This window comes from Primulina huaijiensis, chromosome 16 (genome assembly GCF_012295235.1).
Source record: "Primulina huaijiensis isolate GDHJ02 chromosome 16, ASM1229523v2, whole genome shotgun sequence".
Taxonomy (NCBI): domain Eukaryota; kingdom Viridiplantae; phylum Streptophyta; class Magnoliopsida; order Lamiales; family Gesneriaceae; genus Primulina; species Primulina huaijiensis.
Genome location: NC_133321.1, coordinates 17118601 through 17144604, shown reverse-complemented (window position 1 = coordinate 17144604; position 26004 = coordinate 17118601). Strand labels below are relative to the sequence as shown.

Sequence of the window (26004 nt, the reverse complement as noted above, 5' to 3'; positions counted from 1 at the left end):
TACCAACGCGTTCAACAGCAATTACAAGTTTGGCATGTGGCTTGTCATACTCAAATGACAACCGATATGACAGGCCAGGTGGAATTCGGTTTTCTTGATTGGAGATTGAATTTTCTCAAGCATTATCAGAAAAACAAATATTGCTTTGATAGAGAGCTCTCGTCATTAAACCATATCTAATTGAGCGTTGACAATTAATACTTGTCAACCACAAATCGTCCTGATCTGAATGTCAAACTTGAAAGTTAAAACGATTTCTATTTTTGAACAGCCCGATTTAAATCCAACTTCGGTGTAACGATTACGCAGTCCAAAAGAAGTTGCTTTGGTAATATATTATACATCAGAGGGGGGGAAATTTCGTTAAAAGGCACCCCTAGTTATAAATTTTTGTAAAGAGAAAAAAGAAAACCTTTAGGAGTTCTTCCTCTTGACATGTAGTACAAATAGATATGGCAGGAAAGAAATCTTGCGAGTGATGAAGACAAGTTGTTCGACCTAAATCGGCACAAATATCACATTAACTTTTTCAATAATTTTACCTCCATAATGAACAATTCCAAGACAAACACCCACACAATAATCTCGTCCAATATACAGTCGGACATATATATATAAGGTAAGATCCACAAAATATATGTCTTGTGATCTTACATACAGAGTCATAAAATTTAAGTCTCGCGTAAGGTTAAAAATCAAGTATCACAGTCACCTTCTTCTGCAGTTCTGGCTTGTTGGCTCCTACAAGTTTGTCAAATTGTCGCCCGTCTTTAAGGAAAAAGAAGGTCGGCGTTGCTTTGATATCCCATGATGTGCTAAATTCCTGAAGCAAAGAACAATTTTAACAGCTGCATTACTCCTGCATCATTTTTGCGAACCAAAAAAGTATACATCTGCTTAAGGTGCCTGAACTTAAAAATTTACACTGCCCCATTTAAAGACTTGAAATGCACAAACATAATGATTTCAATTCAGGTAGCCAAGTAGATGCAAAACTTACAGTAAGCTCGTCCACATCAACCGTCAAAAACATTAGAGATTGGTGTTTCTCAGACAGCTCAGCATAGAAAGGTGCAATAAGTTTGCAAGGGCCACACCATGAAGCACTGAAATTGGCGATTACCTGATGCACAATCACCAACTGTTAGACAGAAAATACAAGGTACAGGCATATAAGTTAGAACACAGTAAAAGCCTATAAGTCTCCCTGAATATTGAGGCATTGAAAAATTGAAAAGCACATACATATATGCAATGATAGTGCTCCCCTGCACATGAAAATCCTATTACATAACAAGGAAATGTTTGATTACATGAAGCATGATGCAGCTGATCGCTGGGGTTGAACATATAACAATAACAAAATGCTACCTCAATGGAACAAAAAATTGTTAAAGACAAGACAAATAAGGGGGAACAAGTCAACGAAACGTATGGGTACAATACTCTTTTATAACTCCAAAGACACTAGGGTTATAGCCATTGTTTCAGTACAACGGGAGAGACTTTCATATCGTTAAAATCAGAATCAATCATTTTCTTCCCAAAAAGTTAAGAAGGAAATATTTACATGGCTAAGCAGAAAGAGTATGGATATTGATCAGTGAACCTCAAATATCCCCATTGAATCTTCATCAATGACTCAGGTGACATGTTTTGCATTTTAAGGTACAGACAAAATTTACTAGGTGAGAGGATGTGAAAAAGAGTCACAATTCAAGGAAAATACTTGAGGTGGCGATGAATTTAATAATTATGAAAGAATATAAGTTGACAAGAATTTTGTGCTAGCTAATGCATGCGAGTCTCACTTTCTTGATATCAAGTTCAATAACGAATCACAAGTATGATGCAGATCTGCATTCATGATTTATTAGCAACAGATGAATGTCCAATATAAAGAATTGTTCGAAGGACATGGTGGTAAGTTAAGTGTATCACACAACCCAGTCAAAAGAAGCTCCGACATTAGAGATGGAAGAGCTGGTCAAGAATTATGGATAGACAAGAGCGATTGAAACTATGAAATTTCTTATTGCATTGCAAAAAAAAATTACGAGACCAAGAATGGACAATACAACATTAAGGTTTTTCCTTAAAGTAACACATATACTTGACACTCTCTAAAAATTTAAAACCAGTTGCCCGTTGCGCTATATAATACATGTGAATCATAACAGGAGATAAAACAGCTCATCTGAAGTGCTCGTATTAAAAGGCCAACACACATTTTTGACTAACTGTTAAATAAATGAACGGATATGGTGCTTAGACGCCATCACATTCTTGGAACAACCCAATAATGCAACTTACGATATTCAGACAAAAAATAGAATCAAATAAAATAGAATGAATGCTCACAATCTTTCCATCTGTCTTAGCTTCTGCCATCTTTTGTTCCCAACCTTCCTTTGTCGTGATAAGGTGCACATTTCCACCAGTCAACTCAACATTATGATCAGAATCATTTCCATCATTTGTAGCCTATTAAGTTTCAAATAAAATGATCTCCATTTCACAGAGCATATCAAACTATAAGGTACAACAACACAAGACGTGATAAAACACCAGTAAGACCATTTAGACAGCTATAACACGTGGAAGAATTTTAAAATTCCAAGGATTGAACACCTTTTATTTAATAGGTAAAACACAATTAAGATTCTACGTCATTCAGACGATTATTGATGGCAAAATATGATAGATATTGAAACCATTAATTAGCAAACATTTATGGAGCTGAGAGTAGGTAACAAAAGAAAACGAAGACCCGTCATTTATTTGACAAGACTGAATAAAACTATTACAGTATCTGTTCTCTAGGTATCTGTACTGAATAACAAAAACTAACATGTGAATCATTATTTGCAACACGTGTATCTATTGGACCAAATCAGATGCTATATATATATAGTTTGATATGTTGCATATCAATTGTGCACATTTCAATTTTTTTATATTTCTTCACATCAAATAAGACAAGTATACATGATGGATGTAGCATAAAAAAACTATATATATAATGCTTTTAGCTTAGAAAAAGAAAAGGGTATTTTTAAATATATAATCACTACATCAACAGCAGTTGAATCATTCAACCATAATTCGGGAGACAAAATAATGAAGAGACTGCTAATGCAACGGATAAATATGCATTTGGGCAATAGAGACAGCTGGCCGGGACCTCCAAAATAATAATGCAAGGAAAGGATAAATTCACATGAGAACTTAGAGCATTGACACGGTACCTTAGCTAAGCAATGCCCCATTTTGATGGTATAGAGACGGTCAAATTATTTTTGGTGCATCCAGAAAATTGAACCAGCCTCACCAAAACCTGTACCTAAATGGTGAAGAAGGAAAAAAGAAGACAGAGACGAAATATCAATTAAAATCATGATCATATCAGCTAAAAATGAATTGCACGAATCAAGGTGGACAACAACTAGAGACGGTAATTTGAAAAGTCGATCATTGAAGGCAAAAGTTAACTCCCAGACACAACCAAAAAATGTTGTAATAAAAGGGGAAAACTTCTTAAATCGCAGGTGAAGAAATTCGAAAACTTAAACTCGGTGAAGGGGTCAGAAGATGAAGAACCTGGATCAGCTACGGCGACCGCGCGACAAGAAGATCCAGCCCCGCTTTCACAATCACAAATCAAAACCAAACTCTTGGGTTTTCTTATATATATTTAAAATTTCCAAAGTAATGAACAGGATTAAGTCTGGAAATGGAGGTTAATTGAAAGGATGTGCGGAGAAGAATACCCAATGGACTAAAACAAAAAATTCTGGAATTAGAATACGCGGTGCACGTGGGCCGGGTTCCGAACCGGCGGTTTGAAGGGCGGGCTTAACTGCTGTTGGTTTGGTTGTTCATGGACCGGTTCTCAGAGCTAACGGTTCGACTTTGTTCCTTTGATCGATTTTTTCTGACGGCTAAGATTTGAAGGATTTCAAATTTTTATTTTTTTTTTTTTCAAATGTGGATTTCATGTTTTTTGGAAGCGATTTGTGGCAAGACCTTTCTTTCCGGGGGGAATGCAGGGGTTTTTCCGGGTGTGATCCCTCCTCCATTGTTTAAGTCGTGGAGAGTAAAAAAAAGAAAGATTATGAAAGAAATAAAAAATATATATGTCGGTAAATGACAACAAATATTAGATACTGCACATTTTCTTCGGAGTATTTTTATAAACTCTCATCAATTATATTTTTAAGAAAATGATATAATACATTTGATGATGACATTTTCTTAAAAATAAATTGTTTACTAAGTTAATTTTACAAATTTTCTCATTTTTCTCTATTTTTTTTTAATACCTATTCTATGAGACATTTTTTACTCTCATGAGTTTAGATCTTGACTGATCATAATATATTTTTAAAAAATGTTATGATGCTGCCAAATATTTTGGGTTTTTTTCTGTATAATTTTTTAAAAAAACAACAACATTTTCCTATTTGAAGATGTAGAGCATGTATGACAAAAATTTGTGTGAGACGCTCTCACGGGTCGTATTTTGTGAGACGTATCTCTTATTTGGATCATCCATGAAAAAGTATTACTTTTTATGTTAAGAATATTACTTTTTATTTTGAATATCGGTAGGGTTGACCCGTCTCACAGATAAATATTCGTGAGACCGTCTCACAAGAGACCTACTCAATATGTATATATCTCTTATAAGTTATGAGTTGGTATATATTCTATCTCGAGTTATTCTCTCAATGGCCCAACTTCATTAGATTATGTGATTTTATCATAATTTAATGAAATTGACATAATGTGTTGATAATCCAAATATTAAAATTTCGACATATCATTATAGAGTAGAAACATTTCAAGTGTAACATTAAGCCAACAAACTTGAATAGAATGACACACTTTCTACTTGTTTCCTATTAATTATTATAGATTTTATAATTTATTTTGATTATGTCCATTTACAGTTATTGCTTCTGTGAACTTCTACCCTTTCCCGGAAGTCGATGACTATTTATTTGTGTTTTGGTTACTAACCTTCTTCTCATGGTCCTTGCATGAAATATCTTCCATTGTCATGTCTCAATGCTATCCATATTATGGTAATTCAATTTTCTTTGATAGTTTCGTAATCGATTAAGTAAGGATGTCGATGTGTACAATTTAGGGAATATATATCTCTTGTCTCATTTTCATTTATCATACTAATATCCTTCTTCATAATCATTCTCACACCCTTCAGAATATCAGATATTCATATCATACCCAAATATTCTATTATTATATATAATCGTTTTTCAAAATCGAATTATTTGATGAAACTATATATATTTACCAAATCCTAAGAAAACTATAACAAAAAAGAATAAATATAAAAATCAGTAAACTAAACATCATATAATGCAGGTTATGGTTGAGTACTTCGTGACGATCAATGAACGTCGGTAGATGCGGTTCATGGAAGTATCCCAGGTTAGAACTCTTCAACGAATTCATGATGTAATAATAGAATCTCATGCCAAAATAGTATTTGTTGGCTTAATAATCCCAATTCAAATTCTTATAGTGTTGGTTTGGTTTTTTTATGAGTACGAGCTCTTTTCATTGTACTTTGTTAATTGTATTTTTATTTTTGTATCGCGATCAGGGAATCAAATGGCCCCATACCTTAATTAGGGCTATTGGTTTTATGTCTGATCGAGTGGAAAGAGTTGTTCTCCCTACTTATTTGATTGAAGAGAGTTGCTCCCCTACCTCTTTGATATCTGATGGATATCCTTCGACTTAAATTTATAAATCTATATTTTTATTTCCAAAAAATAATAATAGAAGAAATAAAAAATGTTAGAAATAAACTTTTTTACCCAAAATTTTACGAAAATAACAGCAATTGTATACCAATCAATTGTATCCTAACAATTTTATTCATTTCATCCAAATAATATCATTCAACAAAAATATATTAGAATTAACGAATATATATAATTTAATCTGGTATAAGTAGGATATTATTATACCGCCGATTTTTTAAGCGGGATCATGAAATCCCTCCTCACTCTTATCCATTCATGTTAGGTATTGAATCTCAATTGGATTATAATGAAATTGTCATCAATGTACTAAAGGTAGAGATGACCAAAATTTCGGTTAAATCGAAATAACCGACCAAATGAGTTAATTCGTCATTTTGTATTTTTTTAATTATAAAAATCAGTTAAATCGATTTGATTTCTGTTAATAGGTTTAAAAATGATACACTAAATTAACCCATTTTTTTTTTAAAAAATCAATGAAATTTATTTTTGTTACAAGACCATAGTTATATGATGTTTGACATTGGAGCTTTTGAGATTTGACCCATGTTTAAAATACATTCTACACTCAAGATTATTAATAGTATCTTTTTTAGAGAATGTTAATAAATTCCAAAATCCATTTCGTCGTCCAGTAGCGACAACCGTCTTTTTGATCGGTACTGCAGTCGCTCTTTGGTTGGGTATTGGTGCAATATTACTCATTGATAAATCCCTAACTTTAGGTTTTTTTTTTAAATTTGATTTATTTATTTGTTCAAAAATTGACCATTGATCAATTCTTCTTTTGATTGGGAATGGAAAATACCATCATAAACTCTGCAACTTGACTATGTTATGATTAAAAAAAAATAATAATTTGGCTCCGACAATCGGATCGACCAAACCCGAGTTGACGACTCAATTTGGATGGGCCTGCTTGAAATAGGTCCATCTTTCCAGCTCGGTTTTCAATTATAAGGCTCACCCGTGTTTAAAGAAAGATCCGGTTTTCCAATAATAATAATAATAATGAAAATAATAACGGGCGAAGATCTACTCTGAAATCGGTCTTCTGACTGCATCTGGTTCCTTACATTTCCTCTTCGTGTCAATACGGCTACATCTGTTTCCATTGGAGTCTGATACATACTATTGCAACTGCGAAGACATCCGAGAAGATGGCTGATGCGGTTTCGAATCGAACTGTAACCAATTCTCATCTCATGCTGCAGATTTTGCATTTTAAAGCTACGTCTGTGTGAATCAGAAAATGCATTTATACTGACTTATTTGCATAGGTTGAGGCTAATAATGGATCGAGAACCACGACGGATCTGGGAACCTTCGTTGAGGAATTGACTGTTGAAGATGATGCAGCCAGGTTCTGAATTCCCGAAATCATTTACTTGATCGAGTCTGTATGCATATACTGGGTTTTGATAATTTTTTTTATTTTTAATTTTTTGCCCGCCTTTGTTTTTTTTATTGGAATAGCGATGATGTCTCATTGGAGGGACTGGATCAAGAGCTTCAAGGTTGTAAAAGTGACGATGTACGCACACAGCATTTGTGCACTACAGTCATTGATAGCACCTGGTGTCTTCTTCCAATTGACATTTTAATGATTTTGTGGTGTTTATTTTTAAGGTGGTTGCTATGATACTTTCTAAAGGTACGAAATTGCGGGATTACACCAGGGATGTTGAGAATAATCTACGCCAAACTGAATTGGAGTCTATCGAGGTTTCTGATTCAGTTCACTAGCTCCTCATGTATATGTTAACATTTCGTGATATTGATGCTTCACATCATCACATGTTTCTTGTGAAGTTAATTTATCCATCCTGAGTTTCTGGCACTTCAATTGATTCTCAAAAGAGTTTGAAATACGCTCATTTTGGGACACGGTTCAGCACAAGAAGAGTATCATATTTTGAATTTTGCATGCCAAAATTTCAAAGAAAAAAAAAGAAAGAAAAGAGAAGAAAAGAAAAAGACACGGTTTTGGTAGTAGGCGTCACTGTGCTGAAGCTCTGTCCAATCCACCTTCAATATGGCCTTGTTTATTGTATCTTAATATGTATTCGTAAGTGAAAACTAAATTTAGCTTTCTTATGGTGCGTTTTTTCACCTGACCAGGATTACATTAAAGAAAGTGACAATTTAATCTCACTTCACGATCAAATTCATGATTGTGACACCATTCTGTCACAAATGGAAATCTTACTTAGTGGATTCCAGGTATCTGTTACAGACATTGGCTCTGATACTTCTCATTTTGCTTAGTATGATATAGTCGCCACTTGCCGGGAACATCAGATTCCACGAAGTGAAGATAATGTTTATTCTTTAATAGTTGTCCCAGATCTATTTGGTTGAATATGCATGGGCTTGTGATTGGGTGGTTAACTATTGCAAATTAACACGGTGGGATTGCGAAATGTTCAATTTGATTGCTAAAAGAGGGAGAATCTGATTCTCTTCTGCTAAATTTTATATGGCTATTTTTTTTAACGCTGTTATAATAAAGTGTTGTGAATAAAATCTATTGTGAATCAGGTGAATAATTATTGATGCTGCTGCGATTGTCTCTAAAAGTTGCAGCAGAAGGTTCTCAGATTTTATTATCATTTTTTCCAGGATGAGATAGGTTCTATAAGTTCAGATATAAAGATTCTTCAGGAAAGATCTATGGATATGGGACTCAAATTGAAAAATCGGAAGGTAATGTGGTTCATCATGGTTCTTTAGAATTTGAAAGCGAACATTTCATAAAATCGATAGGAATTAGTAGAATCTGCATTCCTCTATATCCTTGTTTTTTTTCTGCTTTTGTGTACAACTCATGTTAAAGTTGGTGGTTTCATGGATGGAATATTGTTTCCAGCAAAATCTTTTCACAGCCTTTTAGATGCTTCATTTTGTTATCTTTCCCCTGTATTTCTGGTATCATATGGGCTTTTGTCATGTAACTAGCAGGCAGCAGAATCTAAATTAGCAAAATTTGTTGAGGACATCATTGTTCCACCAAGGATGATTGATATAATAGTTGATGGAGAGGTACTTCAAACTTTCGTTAAGTTCTCCTCTTCTTCCTTTTTGGTACTTTTGGTTTTTTATTTAAAAGAACTTGTAACCTATGATTTTGTATGTCAACTGCATCTCTATAATTGCATTATAGATGTTTTTTTTTAATTATTATTCATTATGATATTTTATATGTATGGTCTTGAAATATCAATATTGATGTTCTATCTACTAATGTAATGTCATAGTTGTCTGATGAATGGTGGCTTGATTGTGAAATATGTTAACATTCCTATCCATCATTTCCATCTAATGCATGATGACTCAAACTCTAAGCATTTTACCGGTATGAGTTATTTGATCTTGGTAGCTTTATCTTGTTAAGAGAGTTTGAAAGGAGAATAAAGATTATTGTAATATGTTAATTTGAAGTCTAGGTTTCAGGATTCTTATTTCTTTGGGTTGTGAGATTGTACCATGTAAGGGCCTATAAAGTTGTTTCCGCCAAGTTGGACATCAAGTATTGAATTCATTCCTGTTTGTGCATTAGAAGACAGGACTCTGTAATCTGTTTCCCAATGGCCCAATCTATGAGTATACGGCTTCATGTCCCCGAATATAATTGGTGTAGCTTTCGTCTTTTTTATGAGGGATTTTGGTCTACAATATCCTGGCTCCAATGGGATTTTATTTTTTTGCCTGAAATTTCAGTCGTACAATTTGCAGTAATTGAATGTGGATTACAAGATCAATAATTTAATCAGTTGCTTACCCAAGACCAATTTTTATGTTTTGATTCTTATTAAATTGCGGTCATTTTCGGCTATTACTGAATGATTTGACTGCACTTCAGTGTATGTCGTTTATACACTAGTTTGTTAATTAATATCTTTAGGTGAATGAGGAATATATGAGAACCCTTGAGATTCTTAGTAAAAAGCTGAAGTTTGTCGAAATTGATAGCATCGTGAAGACTTCAAAAGCTCTGAGTGATGTTCAACCTGAATTAGAAAAACTTCGCCAGAAAGCAGTTTCTAAGGTATGTAGAATCTGGATTTTATTCACGTTGGGAATGTATTGCTGGATCATTTTTCTTGCTATTGTTTTTACATAGTTAACAAATATTTCAATAAATGACAACATTTGTTTTCGTTTACTAAGTCCTTTCTCAAAATTACATTTCATGGGTACTGATGGGGTGCTCCCTTGTACGCTTGAAGATGGCAGAACCCAGAAGATTCACAGATGCTTAATTACATCAGGATTGTATAAATATTTAAGCCTAAACATTATATATCATATACAATTATCTATAAAACACCAATGACTATCGTTCTTCTCCATGACTTGATTGACTGGTTAGTTTTAAGATACATTAGATTCTCTATCATTTATTTTAAGAAGTCTAAGTAGCTGATCTCAATTGTAGTTAATTTGTTGTTGTTCAGACCTGCTGTCATTTGACCATTTTCATTTTTGAATTTCCATAAATATAAAACTTGATCCATCTGTTTCGTCTTTTTGGCCTGTTCTATCAGGTATTTGACTTCATTGTACAAAAACTCAATGCTTTAAGGAAGCCTAAGACAAATGTTCAGATCCTTCAACAAGGTGTTCTTCTAAAATACAAGTAAGCTACTTTGGAATTGAAACTCTACAATTGTCCTTTGCCATAGCTTTTTCGAAATGATTCAGTTCCTAATCCCTTCTCGAGGCATTCTGTTGTTATTGCTATTGTTTATTAGCTCCATATGAGTCCTCTTTGCTGGTTTTGTTGGTCATTTTAGATGCCATACTTGACAAATATTGTTGTAAGCATGTCTGTTCTAGATGAACAACATGTTTATGGATAATAATCTGTGTAGCTGAATTTGAGGCTGAAATTGACTTGAAATTGCGTTCATTTTAATCTTTACTGATCATCACATTATGGAAATTAAACATTCGTAAGAACATATTTCACAAGTAAAGATGGTACTTTGAGCTGTTCGAGTTCTTCGTTGAAGTTGTCTTGAAATTATGTTAATAGTTAACCTTTACCAATTATCAAGACACTTGTACAAAATAAACATCCATAAAAACAGATTTTCTCAGTAAAGATGGGTATTTGAACTGACGTGCTCTGTATTCTGGGTAATGCATCAAACTTCAGGTTGTTAATTTTTTGGATTTGGTAATTAAAGACTAAATTGATTAATTAATTGACTGACCTCGGAAATGATAAAGGATAAAAAAGAATTGAAATTGGAATGATCATGTTTACGCACGAACACTAGAAGAACAAGTAGCTGAACACGTCATAGGTGAACAAATTGGGCGTGCAAAATGACACTTCCACGTCCGAAAATTAGGAACAAACAAGATGTGGATACGCGGAAACTTGTTTTAATATTTTTAAAATTTATGAAAAATAATTAAATGCCCATAAATATCCCCTAATCTTTCCTACTTGTCTAATTTTCTTTACAAACCTCACATCTCAACTCTAGTTTCCTTCCATCCTCCATAATTCTTCTAGTACATCATTTATACAATTAAAATTATATTTTTGGAATCTTTACAACGTGGGGAGTTTAGTAATATATTATATTGAGTCGTTCTTTTGTTGGGCTAGAAGAAGTAAGTTTTGATTTTGAGATTTGTTTCAAACCTTAAATGTTCAACCAAATCATTTTTGGTATGGCTTGGTCTCTCATGTGTATCTTAAGGTAAATCTGTGAAAACCTAAGATTTAAATTGTTTTTAGGTTTTTCAGGGTGTTTAAAGGCTATAGAATAATAATAATATGAAAACTACATTATGTTCAGATGACTATTAAAAGAAACAGTCTTTTGTTTTAAAACTTGGTTGTTGATTTATATCAACTTGGAGATAAGATGAGTTTTGACTTTGAATTTTTATAGTTGCGTTTATGCACTTTACAAATGAATTAAAATAAATAGTCGTAGAATTTAGTTTTATCATAACAATTTGTTTATGAAATTGAAGATTTTGAATTATTGTTTGAAGTAATTATGTATTTTGATTTGAATATAAGTTTGAAAACTTAATTTTGAATTGTGAATTAACTGTTGTTGAATTTGTCATTATAATTATTAGTTATTACAGATATGGAAAGAAATCTGGCTCGTGTTTTTCTTGATTTGAGTTTGTATGCTATTTACCTGTTTTGTTCGGACGATCGGATCCTAGATTAAGTATTTAATATTGGAAAACAAAACAATTTTTTGCATGTATAACTGCAAAGTTGACAAATAAAAAGTATTTATTGTTCATTATTTCTTGCATTCTGAGCTGGAGTTGGTGCCATCAAGTGTCTTTTAAAATTTAAATTATTTTGGCAACAACATACTTATAATTTGCAAATAAATAAAATAAAATTTGTACAAGTGACTCCTGTAGATTCAACGAAGATGCTCATTTATCCTGGCTGTTGATTTCATTTTCTGTTTAAAATAGTTGTTCAGATGTTCTCTAATCTTAGTGGTGTATTTTCAACAATGTTATTCATCAGGTGAGGAATACTTTGTCACTCGCCTGAACGAGCTTCAGATTTAAATATGTACCGAACACTTAATAATTATAAGCGATCTGGTATATTATCCCAACTTGGTGGAAGCCTGTATAACTTTTTAATATTTGTAGATATGTGATTTTGTTCCTAAAGGAGCATGGGAAAGAGGTGTATCTTGAGGTTCGTGCTGCGTACGTTGACACAATGAACAAGGTAAATCATCCGTAATAATTTAACAAATATTTATTGCTTGTGTCATCGAACATCATTTAGTGGATTGCCTCAATCCTCATCTATGTATATCATCTCAAAAAAATTGAATGACGCCATCTCTTCCTTTTTGTTGTTTGATGAGAAGAAAAAGAGTTATTGAATTATGAAAAATTGTTCATAGCTTTCGTGCATTCGAGATATAAAATGCAAATAAAAAATTATCGGGCCTACATGATTATAACACCTAAGAACACAACTCACATTATAAATAAATACATTTTATAAAAATGTTATCTAGGACTCTCCCTCGCTGGAGCCTATAAACTGATAATGCCCATCTTGGAACAAAAGGATAGAATATGCAACTGCCAATCCTTCATGACATATCAACGTTCTGTTTTCAGAAAGATGTAAACTTAATGCTGATTCTCTTGTTCCTTACAACATCACAAATTATTAGTAAATAGCAATGTGGATAGCCACCTGATTGTCACAGCGGATGTTGGAGCCGAAAATTCTTCATCTATGTAAATATCTTCAACCTCGTAATTTCATTAGATAGTTTTATATTTGTTTCAGCCCAAACCTTGAAACCACGTTGTGGTTTTTACTACACCCTATTTCTACCATTGTAATTACAATACCTGATATGGATTTTCTATTTGCTATTTTGTTTTCCAATTGAGTTTCAAATGTTCATTATCAATTTATTTCTACGTTGCAAGTTTTTGTAGGAGATTTTTAATATAAACAACTAAACTTCTGGCAGCCTTCTGATGTTCAACCTTTAGACTTCTGCATAAAATGACTTGCAACTTCCACAGAAAATTTTATATCAGGTTTGATAACAGTCAAAAATATAAAATTTCCCACAAGTTGACGATACTATGATGTGTCTGCGAACATTTCTCCATCTTTGTCCCAAAAGTCAGAGTAAATATCCATAGTTATGTCTCAGGCTTCCATCCGAAATATCTGGTTATTGTAAAATATCAAATTTATACTTCCGTTTAGATCAAACACAGAATTATTATGAGCTATCTCCATCATAAAAATGTATCTAGGCAATTATTTCTTTTGTCACAAAATGTGGTTTTGGATATTTTCTGCCTTATTTGTAACAAGTCATATAACTATCAGTCAAAAGACTATCATCAACATCAATTAGTGTTAATGTCCCAAGTGAACTACGACAAAAAAATGTAGAGTGATCTATATACTAACAATGAAACTCGATAGACATCACACCCTTAGGTTGCACTTAGATTGATGAGTTTGATTTAGAGAAAAATATTTGACTTGAGAAAGGAGTGAGAGGATTTGAAATTCACTTGAATTTTGTCCACCCAAATAAATCAGGGGATTTGAAACCCATCAATCCAATCAAAACCATATAAAATTTGTCAAACCATGCACGTGGACTTTTTTCCAAACTATGAATAGCTTTATTAAGTTTGAACACCATCTTCTCCCCTCAAGACCATGTCGTAGAGGTTGCTTCATGTATACTCAATCTGACAAGTCACCATATAAGAAGGCATTCTTGACCCACTCCTTATTCATAACAATGAAGAGAATGACTTGAATTGAATTTAGGAGAACAGCAGGAGAAAATATTTAAAAATGATCTATTTTGTGAACCCTTCTGCAACTAATGTAACTTTGTACCTATCAATATTACCATGAGGCCGGTACTGATGGTAAACTCCCATGTACAGCCAAGGCTTATGGACACTCGTATCCTATTCCTCTTAAAGTGGCCAGGTTCTTATAGAGTTGCCTTTTCTGTTTTTCAGGTCCTTGGTACAAAAATCCGAGCTTATATTCAAGCATTAGAGAAGTTGCAACTGGATATAGCATCGTCAAGTGATTTAATTGGTGTCGACACCAGAAACACCAGTCTTTTCTCACGAGGAAGAGAGCCTTTGAAAAACCGGTCGGCTGTTTTTGCTTTGGGAGAAAGGATAAATGTTCTCAAGGTCTTTTCTGTCACCAGAAGAAATTATTCTAAATTATTTCTTCTCAAAACTATGACAATATGACAAGCTGCTTGTTTTTTGGATGATACATTATGTTACTGTCTTCAGTATAGTATCTTTTGACTTCATCGTTTGAAAGGCTTAATGTGATTTATGAGTGATGCATATTTTTTGATGCAAAATTTTTTTAAGCACTCACCTGTAACTTAAGTCCTGTTGTACTGATGTCATTAAACGTGAGAGCTCTCAGAATTTTTGCTTCAGTTTTAGCAAATCTATAATTGATGGCTCATACTTTTCTGGTTGGTGATCATAGTATTTTCATTCGTCTTTTTTTACATCTTTCCTCTGAGTAAATTAACTGCTATTTAATTGTCATTTAACAACCAGTCACACACAAGTAACAAAAAAATCAAGACAAAATTATCTGTGACTAAGTATTGGATTGTTTCTCATCCAAATACCCACATCTTGTTTATAAGTTCATCTTTTTGCCTTTTAACTTCTTTACAATATTCCTACAGGTGTTCTCCTTTACTATATTGTGAGATGAGAATCAACTCAGAGCATATATGAAACTGACAAAAGATAAATACTGATTGGTATTGGTATGGATCTAAGAGTTGAAACATATTTTGTCATCGCCTGCAGTTGTGCTTTATCCTGTCACCTATATTCATAATCAACTTCTGTGTACATGTAATCAATATTGTGATTGACATTCCTTGGAGTATACGATACTGTTCTCTCAGCTGGTTTCTCAGAAGTGAATATTTGACTGATATATTATTCTCTTTTGATGGCAGGAAATAGATGAGTCTGCTTTGATTCCACATATAGCCGAAGCCAGCGGTAAAAAGTACCCTTATGAAGTTTTATTCAGGAGCTTGCACAAGCTGCTTATGGATACTGCTGCTTCAGAGTATTTCCGGACTCTTTCTCTCCTTCTGTTTCAACTTTTGTTATATTTCAAATGTATAACATAGCTGTTAATTCTTCTATAGGATGTACCTATCTTATATTGTATTACAGTGAACATTTATGATGATATATACCTGTTCATCTTTCAGATACCTTTTCTGTGACGAATTCTTTGGCGAAGAATCTATGTTTTATGATATATTTGCAGGTATTTGCAATTTACACTGTATTTAAGTTCGCACAATTGCCATCGTCTAGAACGTTCTAATATTCTTTTTGGTAGTATGAGAGTATGCGTCAAACCTTTTAGTGATGGTATAGTATACTTGACAAAATAAAACTATCAACCAGAATACATAATTCAATAATAACATCTTTTTAATGCATAATTTGTCTTACGATGATGATTTTTCTGAAATGCCTCGTGCTTGGATTATCAGGGCCCTTCTCAGTAATTGATGAACATTTAAATGCAATTCTCTCTAATTGCTTTGATGCAATTGGTTTGATGCTGATGATCCGCATTATATACCAGCACCAGGTATGCAACACAATTTTATCTTTCTGTCTTCATATGTTTCTTAGAGAACCCTTTTATTTTGTTATTTGAGTGAATTTGTCTCTTTAAATTTTCTCTCCTCTTGCATGTTGATATTTATAGAATCCATTTTTCAACATGTCATGTACTGATGTATACTTTTTTATAAACTGATGAGGCAGGTAAAGCTCATTTTTTCAGAATTAAGACTTAGCGATGTTGAAAGCCTGTTTTATATTCAATGTGTTTATCTTTCTATGAGATGATTAACTGTGTTGACACAATGGTTGGATCGTGAACGTTTGGATGTTGCGTGCTTAAGAACATGTAAATATTTTATTACTATCCAGAGTTCCTTTTTGTTTGGCTCCAGACAACTGCTCGAGTGCCAAAAGGATATGAACGTTTTTGGGCCTGGGGTTAACCTTTGTGTCCGTGGCAGCTATTTCTGCATGAAATAGAATATGAACTTTTTTCCTCTTTTATTCATTCTGCATTTTTTCATGCCATCAACGAACATTAACACTCACTTGCTGTTGGTGGTTCAAGAAATTGATGTTTTTTATCTGCAGATATGACATCTGGCTTGTGTTGCCAGTACCTGATGTGAAAGTTTGATGTCTGCATCTGATCAGTTCCTAAATTTGCTCTTGAATGCATATACTGACATTAAATAATTGCCAAGTTAAAAATTAATTCCCAGATTTAATGTCTATTTTTAATGTTAATTTATTTTCCTCTCAGCTTATAATGTCTCGACGACGAATACCATGCCTAGATTCATATTTGGATAAGGTATGTATCCCGGACTTTTCTGAATGAACCTTATGATAAATCTATTTGTTATTTCTGCCTACACAGTTTGCCAATTCTGGCCTTGAGTTGTGTAACAATTTAATAGTTTTTTTTTCTTTTGCATGTATGTTTCTTGGTTCTCAATTCTCATACCTTTCAAGGGGTGATGATAACTGTGTTATATGAGTACATATGTGATTACTAAGCAAATATGGTGTAGGCTAAGACTATCACCGCATTTTAATTTTTTCCGTCAGCATTTTTCTTCTTTTCAATTTCTCCAAATGTAATCATTACAATTTATTCAACTTTTTATCCCTTCCTAAAATACTCAATTGTTATATCATATTTTATTCAAATATATTTTTATATTAAAATATCTCACCCATAATCATCATCCAAACCATTATCAATCCAAACATAAATTAACATTTATAAAAATAAAATTTTACCTGATTTGATGCACATAAAAAGTTGTCTTCTAATACCATACATACATTTTTTTACTCCGAAAACATTACTCCAAATCTTTACTCTGAACTTTTTCCCAAAAAATTTAAGCTAAAATCAAACATTGCGTCTGTTTTATGGTTGTGACAAGCAAAAAGGAAAAATGGACTCATGTTTTTGCCACAAGAACTATACCTATGGGCAAAGGCCAAAAGTTTTAATTTCTTATTATTGTTTCTTAAATTCTAATACGATCACAGCATCATTATACAGATCATGTAGTAAATTAAATAATGGTGATTATCACTTGTGAAATTGTCAATTAAGCATCAATTTTAGAGCTCCTACGAAATAAAATGTGATTATTCGAATAGAAAAGTTATATATGAAAGAATAAAAGTAAGATAATTAGTTTTTGAGAATTTTATTTTATTTCTAATCCTTGAAAAATAAAAATAAAATGTATCCCTTTATGTGTATTATACATGTGCCCTTTCTTTTATTTTTAGTTTCTTAGCCGTGCCATGCGTCATCTTTGACACAGTGTCGAATGTGTATCCCATGATAAGAAATGTTTTTTGAAGTGTCTGTTTATCATTTCTGGTGTAATTCTGAAAGTCAATGTTTCTGCTGGAAAAATCAAAATTATTTCTTGGCAATGACCGTAAATGCATTATGTTCTCATTATGAGCAGGTCAACATTGCTTTATGGCCTCGATTTAAGATGGTATTTGACATGCATCTCAACAGCCTTAGGAATGCCATTGTCCGGAATCTATGGGAGGATGATGTACATCCACATTATGTCATGAGACGCTATGCCGAATTTACAGCTTCACTAGTTCAGCTTAATGTTGATTACGGAGATGGTCAGGTAAAGGGGTACAAAAGTTTAGTTTCCTTTGTTATTTTTTGCAGCATGGGAATATAATTATTCGAAGTTCTTAGTTTTCTGTGTAAACCGACCAAGTATTACTTACAGCTTGAGCTAAACTTGGAAAGATTGCGAATGGCTATTGATGATTTGCTGGTCAAGCTTGCCAAATTGTTCACAAGGCCAAAGTTGCAGACAGTATTTCTCATAAATAACTATGACATGACAATTGCAGTACTAAAGGTACAATGTGGTGTCAAATGAATATTATTAAGCTAGGGGAGTTGAATTCAACTTTTTGGCTACAGGCCCAAATCCGTGTTCATATCTATTTTACATACTTGCATACACTGGTGGCACCCCAGGGGTTGGATACTCCTGTCTATATTACCCTGGTTCATCAAAAACTGAAAGCCACTACTCCTTCGCCATGTGTGCATTACAACTATGTTCACAAGTGCTTGCATGCTGAAATACATTTATTGCTGCACGCGTTGTAAGATAAGCTTCACCGGTTAGATGTTTATTCTCATCAAGTTTTCCTCGTATGCATCAGGAAGCTGCTCCTGATGGTGGGAAAATTCAAATGCACTTTGAAGAACTGTTGAAGAACAATACAGCCATTTTTGTGGTAAATGTGGAATTATATTTTGACAAGCTTACTAACCGCTTCAAGTATTTTTTTGTAAAGTTTTGACCTGCTATATATGACTGTTTGATGTCTATAAGGGTGAATAATTCGGTTCACCTAAAATAGTGTATTTGGCTGATCGCGGTAGTGACAGATGAAGTTTTGGATGCAGGAGGAAGTACTGGTGGAGCACTTCAACGATCTAATCAAGTTTGTGAAGACAAGGGCCTGTATGTCTCAAAGTTTTATTTTGTTTGAATAAGATTTTACCAATTAGTGTTCTAAAATTTGCTTATTTTACTGTCGCCATCGTTGGCAGCTGAGGACCCAACTTCTGCTTCAGAACGCCCAATTACTGTGACTGAGGTGGAGCCTATTGTGAAGGACTTCGCGAGTAGATGGAAAGCTGCAATAGAGCTTATGCACAATGACGTGATTACTTCATTCAGTAACTTCTTATGCGGTATGGAAATTCTGAGAGCTGCATTGACACAACTATTGCTTTATTATACCCGGCTTTCAGATTGTGTAAAGAGAATTGGTGGTGGGTCTGCATTGAACAAGGATTTGGTTTCAATATCGTCCATAATGTATGAAATTAGAAAATACTCGAGGACCTTTTAATAGCTTTCCCGACACCTCCATTATACCTGGACATGGCCAACATTTTTTTGTGTTACAAGCTTGTTTAAGGCCAAATTTTATCTATAATTACTTGCGAGTTAGATTCAATGAAAAAACAGATCTTGACTCTCATTGTACTAATTTGTTTTACACATGGTTTCCTTCGAACAATCATTTGGACTTCCAAGTATAAGTGTATTAGAAACTTTAAGCATCATACTAATTGTCGTGGGATTCAGGCAGTTCTGTTGGTTTAGCATGATACTTTAATTTGCCCATTATTTTAAAATTATAAAGTAGTTTGATAAATAATTTATAATTGACTCCCTAGAAATTAAAACTTAAATAAAGTTGGAGGGAATAAAATTGATAAAATATTTTATAAATAAAATCTATAAGTCTAAAAAAAATCCTATATCTAAGTATATATTATAATTTTCTTTAATATACTATATATTCCATAAATTTGCAGTTTGTGATCAATAAAATCAATCCATCTTTGATAACAATCCGATTTAAATAGTGTTTGCAAAAACTTTTAAAAAATAATTATGAATTTTTCTTTTATAAATTTATATTATCAATAAATAATATATAATTATACTAAAGATAAAAAAAACATATTATATTATTTATTTCTTACGTCAAGATGCTGTGTTTACCACCGATAACAAGTGTGTGGATGAGAATATGTAATATATTATATACTTTCAAAAAATAAAAATAAAAATAAACATAAAAATGTAATATTATTTTATAGGAGAGTGGGGTTGCCACAATTATTTCAATCAATAATTTTGGTAAATTTATTTCTTCCGCCCGTCCAAATGGCAACATTTGTTGGTACAAATTCTGTAGCTGCAGCAGCTACCGGATTTCCTAGCTTTAAAACCCTAACCAAGAACCCCGCGTGCTTACGTCCCAGTGGGAGAATCGGAGCATCGACAGGGTTCACCTTGCGCCGCCGTATCGCTTGCAATACCGATCATAGAGGTGCAAAAGTCATGGCCGCCTCCACAACAGAAACGGAGAAATTGGGAATCAAGATAGTCAGCAACCCCACTGAATCTAAACTTTCCGACCTCGGCGTTCGCTCTTGGCCCAAGTGAATCTCTCTCTCTCGCTCTCTTGTGTATTTATGCACTCATTTGAAAAATCTTCTCCAGCTGGGATGCCGGATGGCATGTTTTTTGTTAGTCTTGCTATTGAGGGGTTGAGGTTGATACACGACAAATAATTGATTTGCATCTCGCCATGCGTTTGATGAAATGCGTGCTTCTAGGATAGCCTGAGTTCGGTGTGTTGCTTGAATAATTGAAAATTGAATGGAAAATGGAGCTTTAGTTTTAGTAGGTGCTTAATCTGATTTTAGTATGTGATTATCCAGTTGCCCTTTTGAATTTTATTAATTATTAAATGATAGATCGATATTGAACATCTTTGATGTCTAGGAGTAGATGCAAACTTGAACGGCATTTTGGTGGATTCAATAAGAAATTAAGGAAGCCGTGATAGAAAGAAGAGTTGGAACAAAGTATTCAGAACAACTTTTCTCCATTGTAATGTTTCCTCTAGATTTTCAATATTTGAATACAAAATCAGCAGTTGTTGAATGCTAACTTGTGCAACCGTCTTTGTGCGAGGCTTATCGATTTGAAAACAAAATCAGCAGTTTATGGATTCTATCATTTCATTACAGATGTCATGTTTGATGGACTCAATAGATCATTACTTTGAGTTCTGTAAATTTTATTCAGGTTGCTTGTAGTTGCAATATTTGGCACTCTGTTCAGTTACTTTACAAAATGTCTCTATTTGTTTTCTCACACAACCACATTGTCTGATCTTGTTTGCTTTGAATAAAGGTGGGGATGTCCTCCAAGCAAATTTCCATGGACATACTCTTCAACCGAGACCTGCTACTTATTGAAGGGAAAGGTGAAGGTGTATCCTGATGGATCTGATGAGGCGGTTGAAATTGGCGCGGGTGACTTGGTTGTATTCCCCAAGGGAATGAGTTGCACTTGGGATGTGTCTGAAACCGTTGACAAGCATTACCAATTTGAGTGATCTTCAAATAATATATGACTATGAAGATATGTATTTCTTGAATCTAGACCACTGATTAAATCCTTGTTCCATTATTGAAAACTGATTATACCCCGGCCACCCTTATTAGGAATAGTCTATGCTACATGGGATGAATGGCATGGTTAAGGTCTATAGCATACTCTCCTCTGAACATTGAAATGTCTATCAATAAGTGACTGTTTGCTAAAAATTATGCTTTTGTACGAGTGATTAAATCTATAGGTTATAAAAATATCATAAGCTTGATAAATAAATTATTTTTTTACTGTTTTTTTAAAATAAAATAACGAAAATTCTCTTTTTAGAGAGTCTATATATCTCATTTTATCTGAAGGAAGGTAAAGATCAAAATTATTTGGTCAGAGAATATTCTGAAAATTCTTATTTATTTATCAAAATATTGTAATAACTTTTACTTTCATATTTTACTTAAACTAAGCAGAAACAAATTATGAGTTAAGAAACACCGATGACTAATTTTTTAAAGCTGAAAAGAGTAATCGTGTTTTTTTAGCGATCATAAAAACTACCATCCTTACTTATCATTTATGTGTGATAATAACAATTTATTTTGTTAGGTAATAAACATAATTGTTTAAGTTTAACAATGATGTTTAATTATGTCAGGAGCTTAACATGATTTGGATTATAAATTTTAAATAACTGGATTGTAGCAGTGTGGAATAGTGAGTAGTTTGCGTTCATGGTACACAAAAAATGAATATGGCCACCTGGAGAATAACAGAGAAAATCAAATTTCTCGTAAGAAATGGAATTTTATTGTCAGTAATAAACCGATTCTCATTTTGTTGCAGTTCCATGGTGTCTGCCATTGTGCTTCTTTGGAAATGAATTCAAAATCGTGGGCACTTGTGCTTGACTCTTTCGAAAGGATGGTTGAAATTTTCCTGGGCAAAGGAGAAAAAAGGAGTATATTGATTGGAAATGGTGCTGCACTTAAAGCTACAAAACAATGTTCGGAAAGTTTCAAGGTTTGTACTCGTTTTGCTTCCCAGTCTCTCCCCCTTCTTTTTCTGTTAATTCTCTTCCACGCCTAGACATCATGTTCCAAGCAAAGACGTGGAAGGTACCTTTGATTCTGAAACAAGATCTGCTTTTGTTGAATAGAAAAAATGTTCTCTTTTTCTAGGATTTGTTGGGATCAGTGAAGGTATTCTATTAGGAGCGATTTTAGGGATTGACTATAATCTGCAATCACAAATTTTCAAAGCAGTGTTGTGGATAGAAGATCAACATGTGGATGCTGGATTTACATAGGTGGAAAATTGGTCATAAGGAGGAGTAAGAAACAAAATGTGAAGGCAAAAACACTTGTTCATGGAATTTGTTGTGTCTTATGGTTAAAAGGATTTCTTGAAGAAGCAAAGCCTGCACTCGATCACCATTCAAAGTTTATCGTGACAAGAAATCTGCTGTTGCTATTGTTCACAACCCAATTTTCTTATGAGATAACTTAGCACATAGAATTTTACTAACATTTTATCAAGGAAAGGATCGATGGCAGAACTATTTGTGTGCTATATGCTCCTACTCTCAGTCAGGTTGTTGATTTTCTAATTGAAGGTTTGCTGAAGAAAATGTTAGAGAATTTGATATGGAAGTTGGCTATGAAAGATACTTTTATCTCAATTTGAAGAAAGGTGCACGTGCAATGCACGTGGAAGCAATTTTATTTGATATAAAATTATATTTTTTATAAATTCATATTAATCACATATATAAAGTTTGCATGTTTTCACATATTTATTTTAAATAATTAACTTTTTGTTATATCAGTTTATTTGTTATTTGTCTTATTCTCTTAAGTTTTCGGTGAATACAAATATTTTTTTCATTATATGTAGTATTAATTTTGTATTTTTTTGGTCATAAATAAAATGTTGATATATTTTATGCATATCTTGAAGTTCTAATACATTATATTTGAAAATAACGATTTTCTGTCTAATATAGCTAATCAAGCTTTTTCATAACAATAATTTATAATAATTGAATATCTTTAAACAAAATATTGTTGCAAGTGTACATGTCAAGTTTTAATAACAAAGTATGGATATCTTCCGACACAAGTTGATATATTATAAATCTACGGTACCTCAAGACAATTTTTTAGTTAACTTAAACAAAAATTTGAATAAATTAATAAACTAAATCAAAATTAAAATAAAAAGATGAAACATATGCAATATAAATAATTGATAGTAGAAGATTGTTATCCTCTTCTGAGCGTTATCTAAAATAGTATGAAGATTAGATTATATCATTAATTTTAAATAATTATTCAAAAGTTCATACTTACAAAATTTAATAATTAATTACATAAAATAACATTACATGCATATCACGGGTGTCACATACTAATTATAATTACATAAGAAGGAAATGATGACAAATGCATAAAGAAGGAAAACAATGAAAATGCATAAAGATTTGTAAGAACCATCACGTGACCGCACAAGTTTATGTTCAAATTAGACGAAATAGCTATGGAAAAACTGAGTGGATTTTCCAAAAATAAAGAGAGAAAAACTCTAAGCGTGAAAACTCAGATGAACAAATAAGAAGACCACTGACAAAAAACAAGTTCAAGTAACAAAAAAAAAGAATCAACGCCAAATCCGATAGTACAAAGAATTAAACTGTGGAAATCATAGCCGATGAAAACATTGCTGAATTGGAAAAAAGATGAAAAGAAACCGATTCGGGTAAAAATCAAGTGAGAAAATAATTGAAAAAATTACTGCTGTTTGGAATGTTATATGAACTATAAAACATTATTGATTATTTGATTATATTCATTTGAGACTACAAGACTAATTTTATCCGTTGAACAGTAAATATGGCGCTTAAAAAATCAAAATATATCACATCAGGAAAAGCATTAATGAAAATAGCACATATATATATGTACCAAAAATCTTATAAACCTACATGGCAGTCTTCAAGTAATAATGATTTTGATTCTATTCTTTCACAAATTTGCTTCTGATATGGTTAATCTTGACCAACATTGAACTTCTTTGGATAGTTTGATTCATTGAATTTGCTAACTAATTGACTGTACATGAACATATACATCTTCAAGCTAATCACATAAGAGAATCATGTTATATATAGAAAGAAGTCAACTGTATACATGCATATATATACATATATATATTATATGTCTGATGGAATCTTTGACCACATAGAGTGAGCCTCTGTCTCTCTATATATAAATACCTGTCACTGACGAAATTCATGTTTATTAGTTAAAACATATATACCCAACTGGGAGCACCTACGTACACTCATTATTTAATGGGGTATTTCATGAATATTAGTAGGAGTAACATTCCAGTTTTGTCAGCCATTTTGTTCATTCTTAGTTTGTTTAATCCACTGGCAATTAGCATCGATGATACAGTTAAATTCGACCTGAATTACTCTCCAACTTGGGGAAGCAACCATGTTACAGTTCTTGGCAATGGAACACAAGTCCAACTTTTGTTAGACCAACAGTCGGGTTAGTTTTCACCTAATTTCGTGATTTGTTTATGAACATTGATCGATGAATTTCAGTCCATGTATATATCTCCTGATCACATTGCAATATATTGCAGGAGCGGGGTTCAATTCAAAGAAAAATTATGGTTCTGGAATTTTTAGACTGAAGATGAAGATGCCGAACAAAAAAGATGCAGGAGTAATCACAACTTTCTACGTATGTATCGATGAATGAATACATGTAATTAATATGTGTGTTTGAGATCATGAAGAAAAAGTACTGATGAATATAATATGCTTTGATATATATATATATATCGTTGCAGCTGACTGGGGTCCCAATCGGCCAACCAAATGGAGGCAGTCACGATGAGGTCGATATCGAGTTCTTGGGAAGCAATGGGAAGCCATTCATTCTAAGTACGAATGTTTTTGCAAACGACGGTGGAAATAGAGAACAACAGTTTGCACTTTGGTTCGATCCAAAGGAAGATTTTCACGTTTATGAGATACTGTGGAACCATCACCACATAGTGTTCTTTGTGGACAAAATACCAATAAGGGTGTACCATAACTTGAAGGCAAGGTTAGGCGTGAATTATCCATCGCACCCGATGCACGTGGAAACAAGCATATGGAATTTTACATCTTGGCTAGGGCCAGTTGATTGGAGCCAAGCACCTTTTGTGGCTGAGTATCGCGGATTCGGGGTCGAAGCGTGCGTGCATGACTCTTCTGATCCTCGAGGATGCCACTCTCCAAAGTACTATTGGAATGCGCCAAAATATTGGAAACTCAGTCCTATCCAGCAAAATTTTCTTAAGGAACATGTGAGGAAGAATCACATGGTCTATGACTATTGTGCCGACAAGAACAAACATTTCATAGAGTGCGAGACTTAGGATGTATTATCTTCATATATATCATATTAAAAATTAAATTTCTAACACTTTTCGAATTCTTATTAAAATTCAAATTTTAATCTCAGGACCATTAAAAATATAAATTGCATTTTAATGTATGCATCAATTTTATAACATTTTTATTAAATTTAAAATTT

General features: G+C 33.0%; 4 protein-coding genes and 1 long non-coding RNA gene across 7 annotated transcripts; 4 read left to right on the top strand and 1 right to left on the bottom strand.

The window, feature by feature from the left end:
• Positions 1 to 489: 489 nt before the first annotated feature.
• Positions 490 to 3852, bottom strand: LOC140962007 (thioredoxin H9-like). 2 transcript variants are annotated; one of them, XM_073420849.1, is made up of 5 exons: positions 3601 to 3852; positions 3249 to 3343; positions 2362 to 2484; positions 1001 to 1123; positions 490 to 823 (listed from the first exon to the last, which is right to left on the bottom strand). In XM_073420849.1, the coding sequence occupies exons 2-5, from the start codon at positions 3267 to 3269 to the stop codon at positions 689 to 691; spliced, it is 402 nt and encodes a 133-aa protein (XP_073276950.1). In that variant the 5' UTR covers positions 3270 to 3343; positions 3601 to 3852; the 3' UTR covers positions 490 to 688. The 2 variants fall into 2 exon arrangements, with proteins under 2 accessions (XP_073276950.1, XP_073276951.1); XM_073420850.1 differs by having other exon boundaries at positions 3249 to 3337; positions 3601 to 3781.
• Positions 3853 to 6818: 2966 nt separating this feature from the next.
• On the top strand, positions 6819 to 19476 carry LOC140961251 (vacuolar protein sorting-associated protein 52 A-like). 2 transcript variants are annotated; one of them, XM_073419658.1, is made up of 20 exons: positions 6819 to 6985; positions 7079 to 7161; positions 7275 to 7332; positions 7428 to 7523; positions 7920 to 8021; positions 8421 to 8504; positions 8760 to 8840; positions 9703 to 9846; positions 10346 to 10437; positions 12453 to 12534; positions 14331 to 14513; positions 15320 to 15435; positions 15584 to 15642; positions 15875 to 15975; positions 16717 to 16767; positions 17912 to 18091; positions 18200 to 18334; positions 18648 to 18722; positions 18895 to 18952; positions 19042 to 19476. In XM_073419658.1, exons 1-20 carry the CDS (start codon positions 6959 to 6961, stop codon positions 19344 to 19346), a joined length of 2112 nt encoding a protein of 703 aa, XP_073275759.1. In that variant the 5' UTR covers positions 6819 to 6958; the 3' UTR covers positions 19347 to 19476. The 2 variants fall into 2 exon arrangements, with proteins under 2 accessions (XP_073275759.1, XP_073275760.1); XM_073419659.1 differs by lacking the exons at positions 6819 to 6985; positions 7079 to 7161 and having other exon boundaries at positions 7278 to 7332; positions 7428 to 7452.
• On the top strand, positions 10444 to 12253 carry LOC140961252 (uncharacterized). Its single transcript, XR_012172320.1, has 2 exons — positions 10444 to 10910; positions 10960 to 12253. It is a non-coding gene; the product is annotated as an uncharacterized lncRNA (long non-coding RNA).
• Positions 19477 to 20127: 651 nt separating the features above from the next.
• Positions 20128 to 21509, top strand: LOC140962142 (uncharacterized). The gene is made up of 2 exons (XM_073421017.1): positions 20128 to 20451; positions 21212 to 21509. Exons 1-2 carry the CDS (start codon positions 20174 to 20176, stop codon positions 21414 to 21416), a joined length of 483 nt encoding a protein of 160 aa, XP_073277118.1. The 5' UTR covers positions 20128 to 20173; the 3' UTR covers positions 21417 to 21509.
• Positions 21510 to 24628: 3119 nt separating this feature from the next.
• Positions 24629 to 25862, top strand: LOC140962125 (xyloglucan endotransglucosylase/hydrolase protein 3-like). The gene is made up of 3 exons (XM_073420995.1): positions 24629 to 24963; positions 25061 to 25161; positions 25271 to 25862. Exons 1-3 carry the CDS (start codon positions 24759 to 24761, stop codon positions 25844 to 25846), a joined length of 882 nt encoding a protein of 293 aa, XP_073277096.1. The 5' UTR covers positions 24629 to 24758; the 3' UTR covers positions 25847 to 25862.
• The last annotated feature ends 142 nt before the right edge of the window (positions 25863 to 26004 follow it).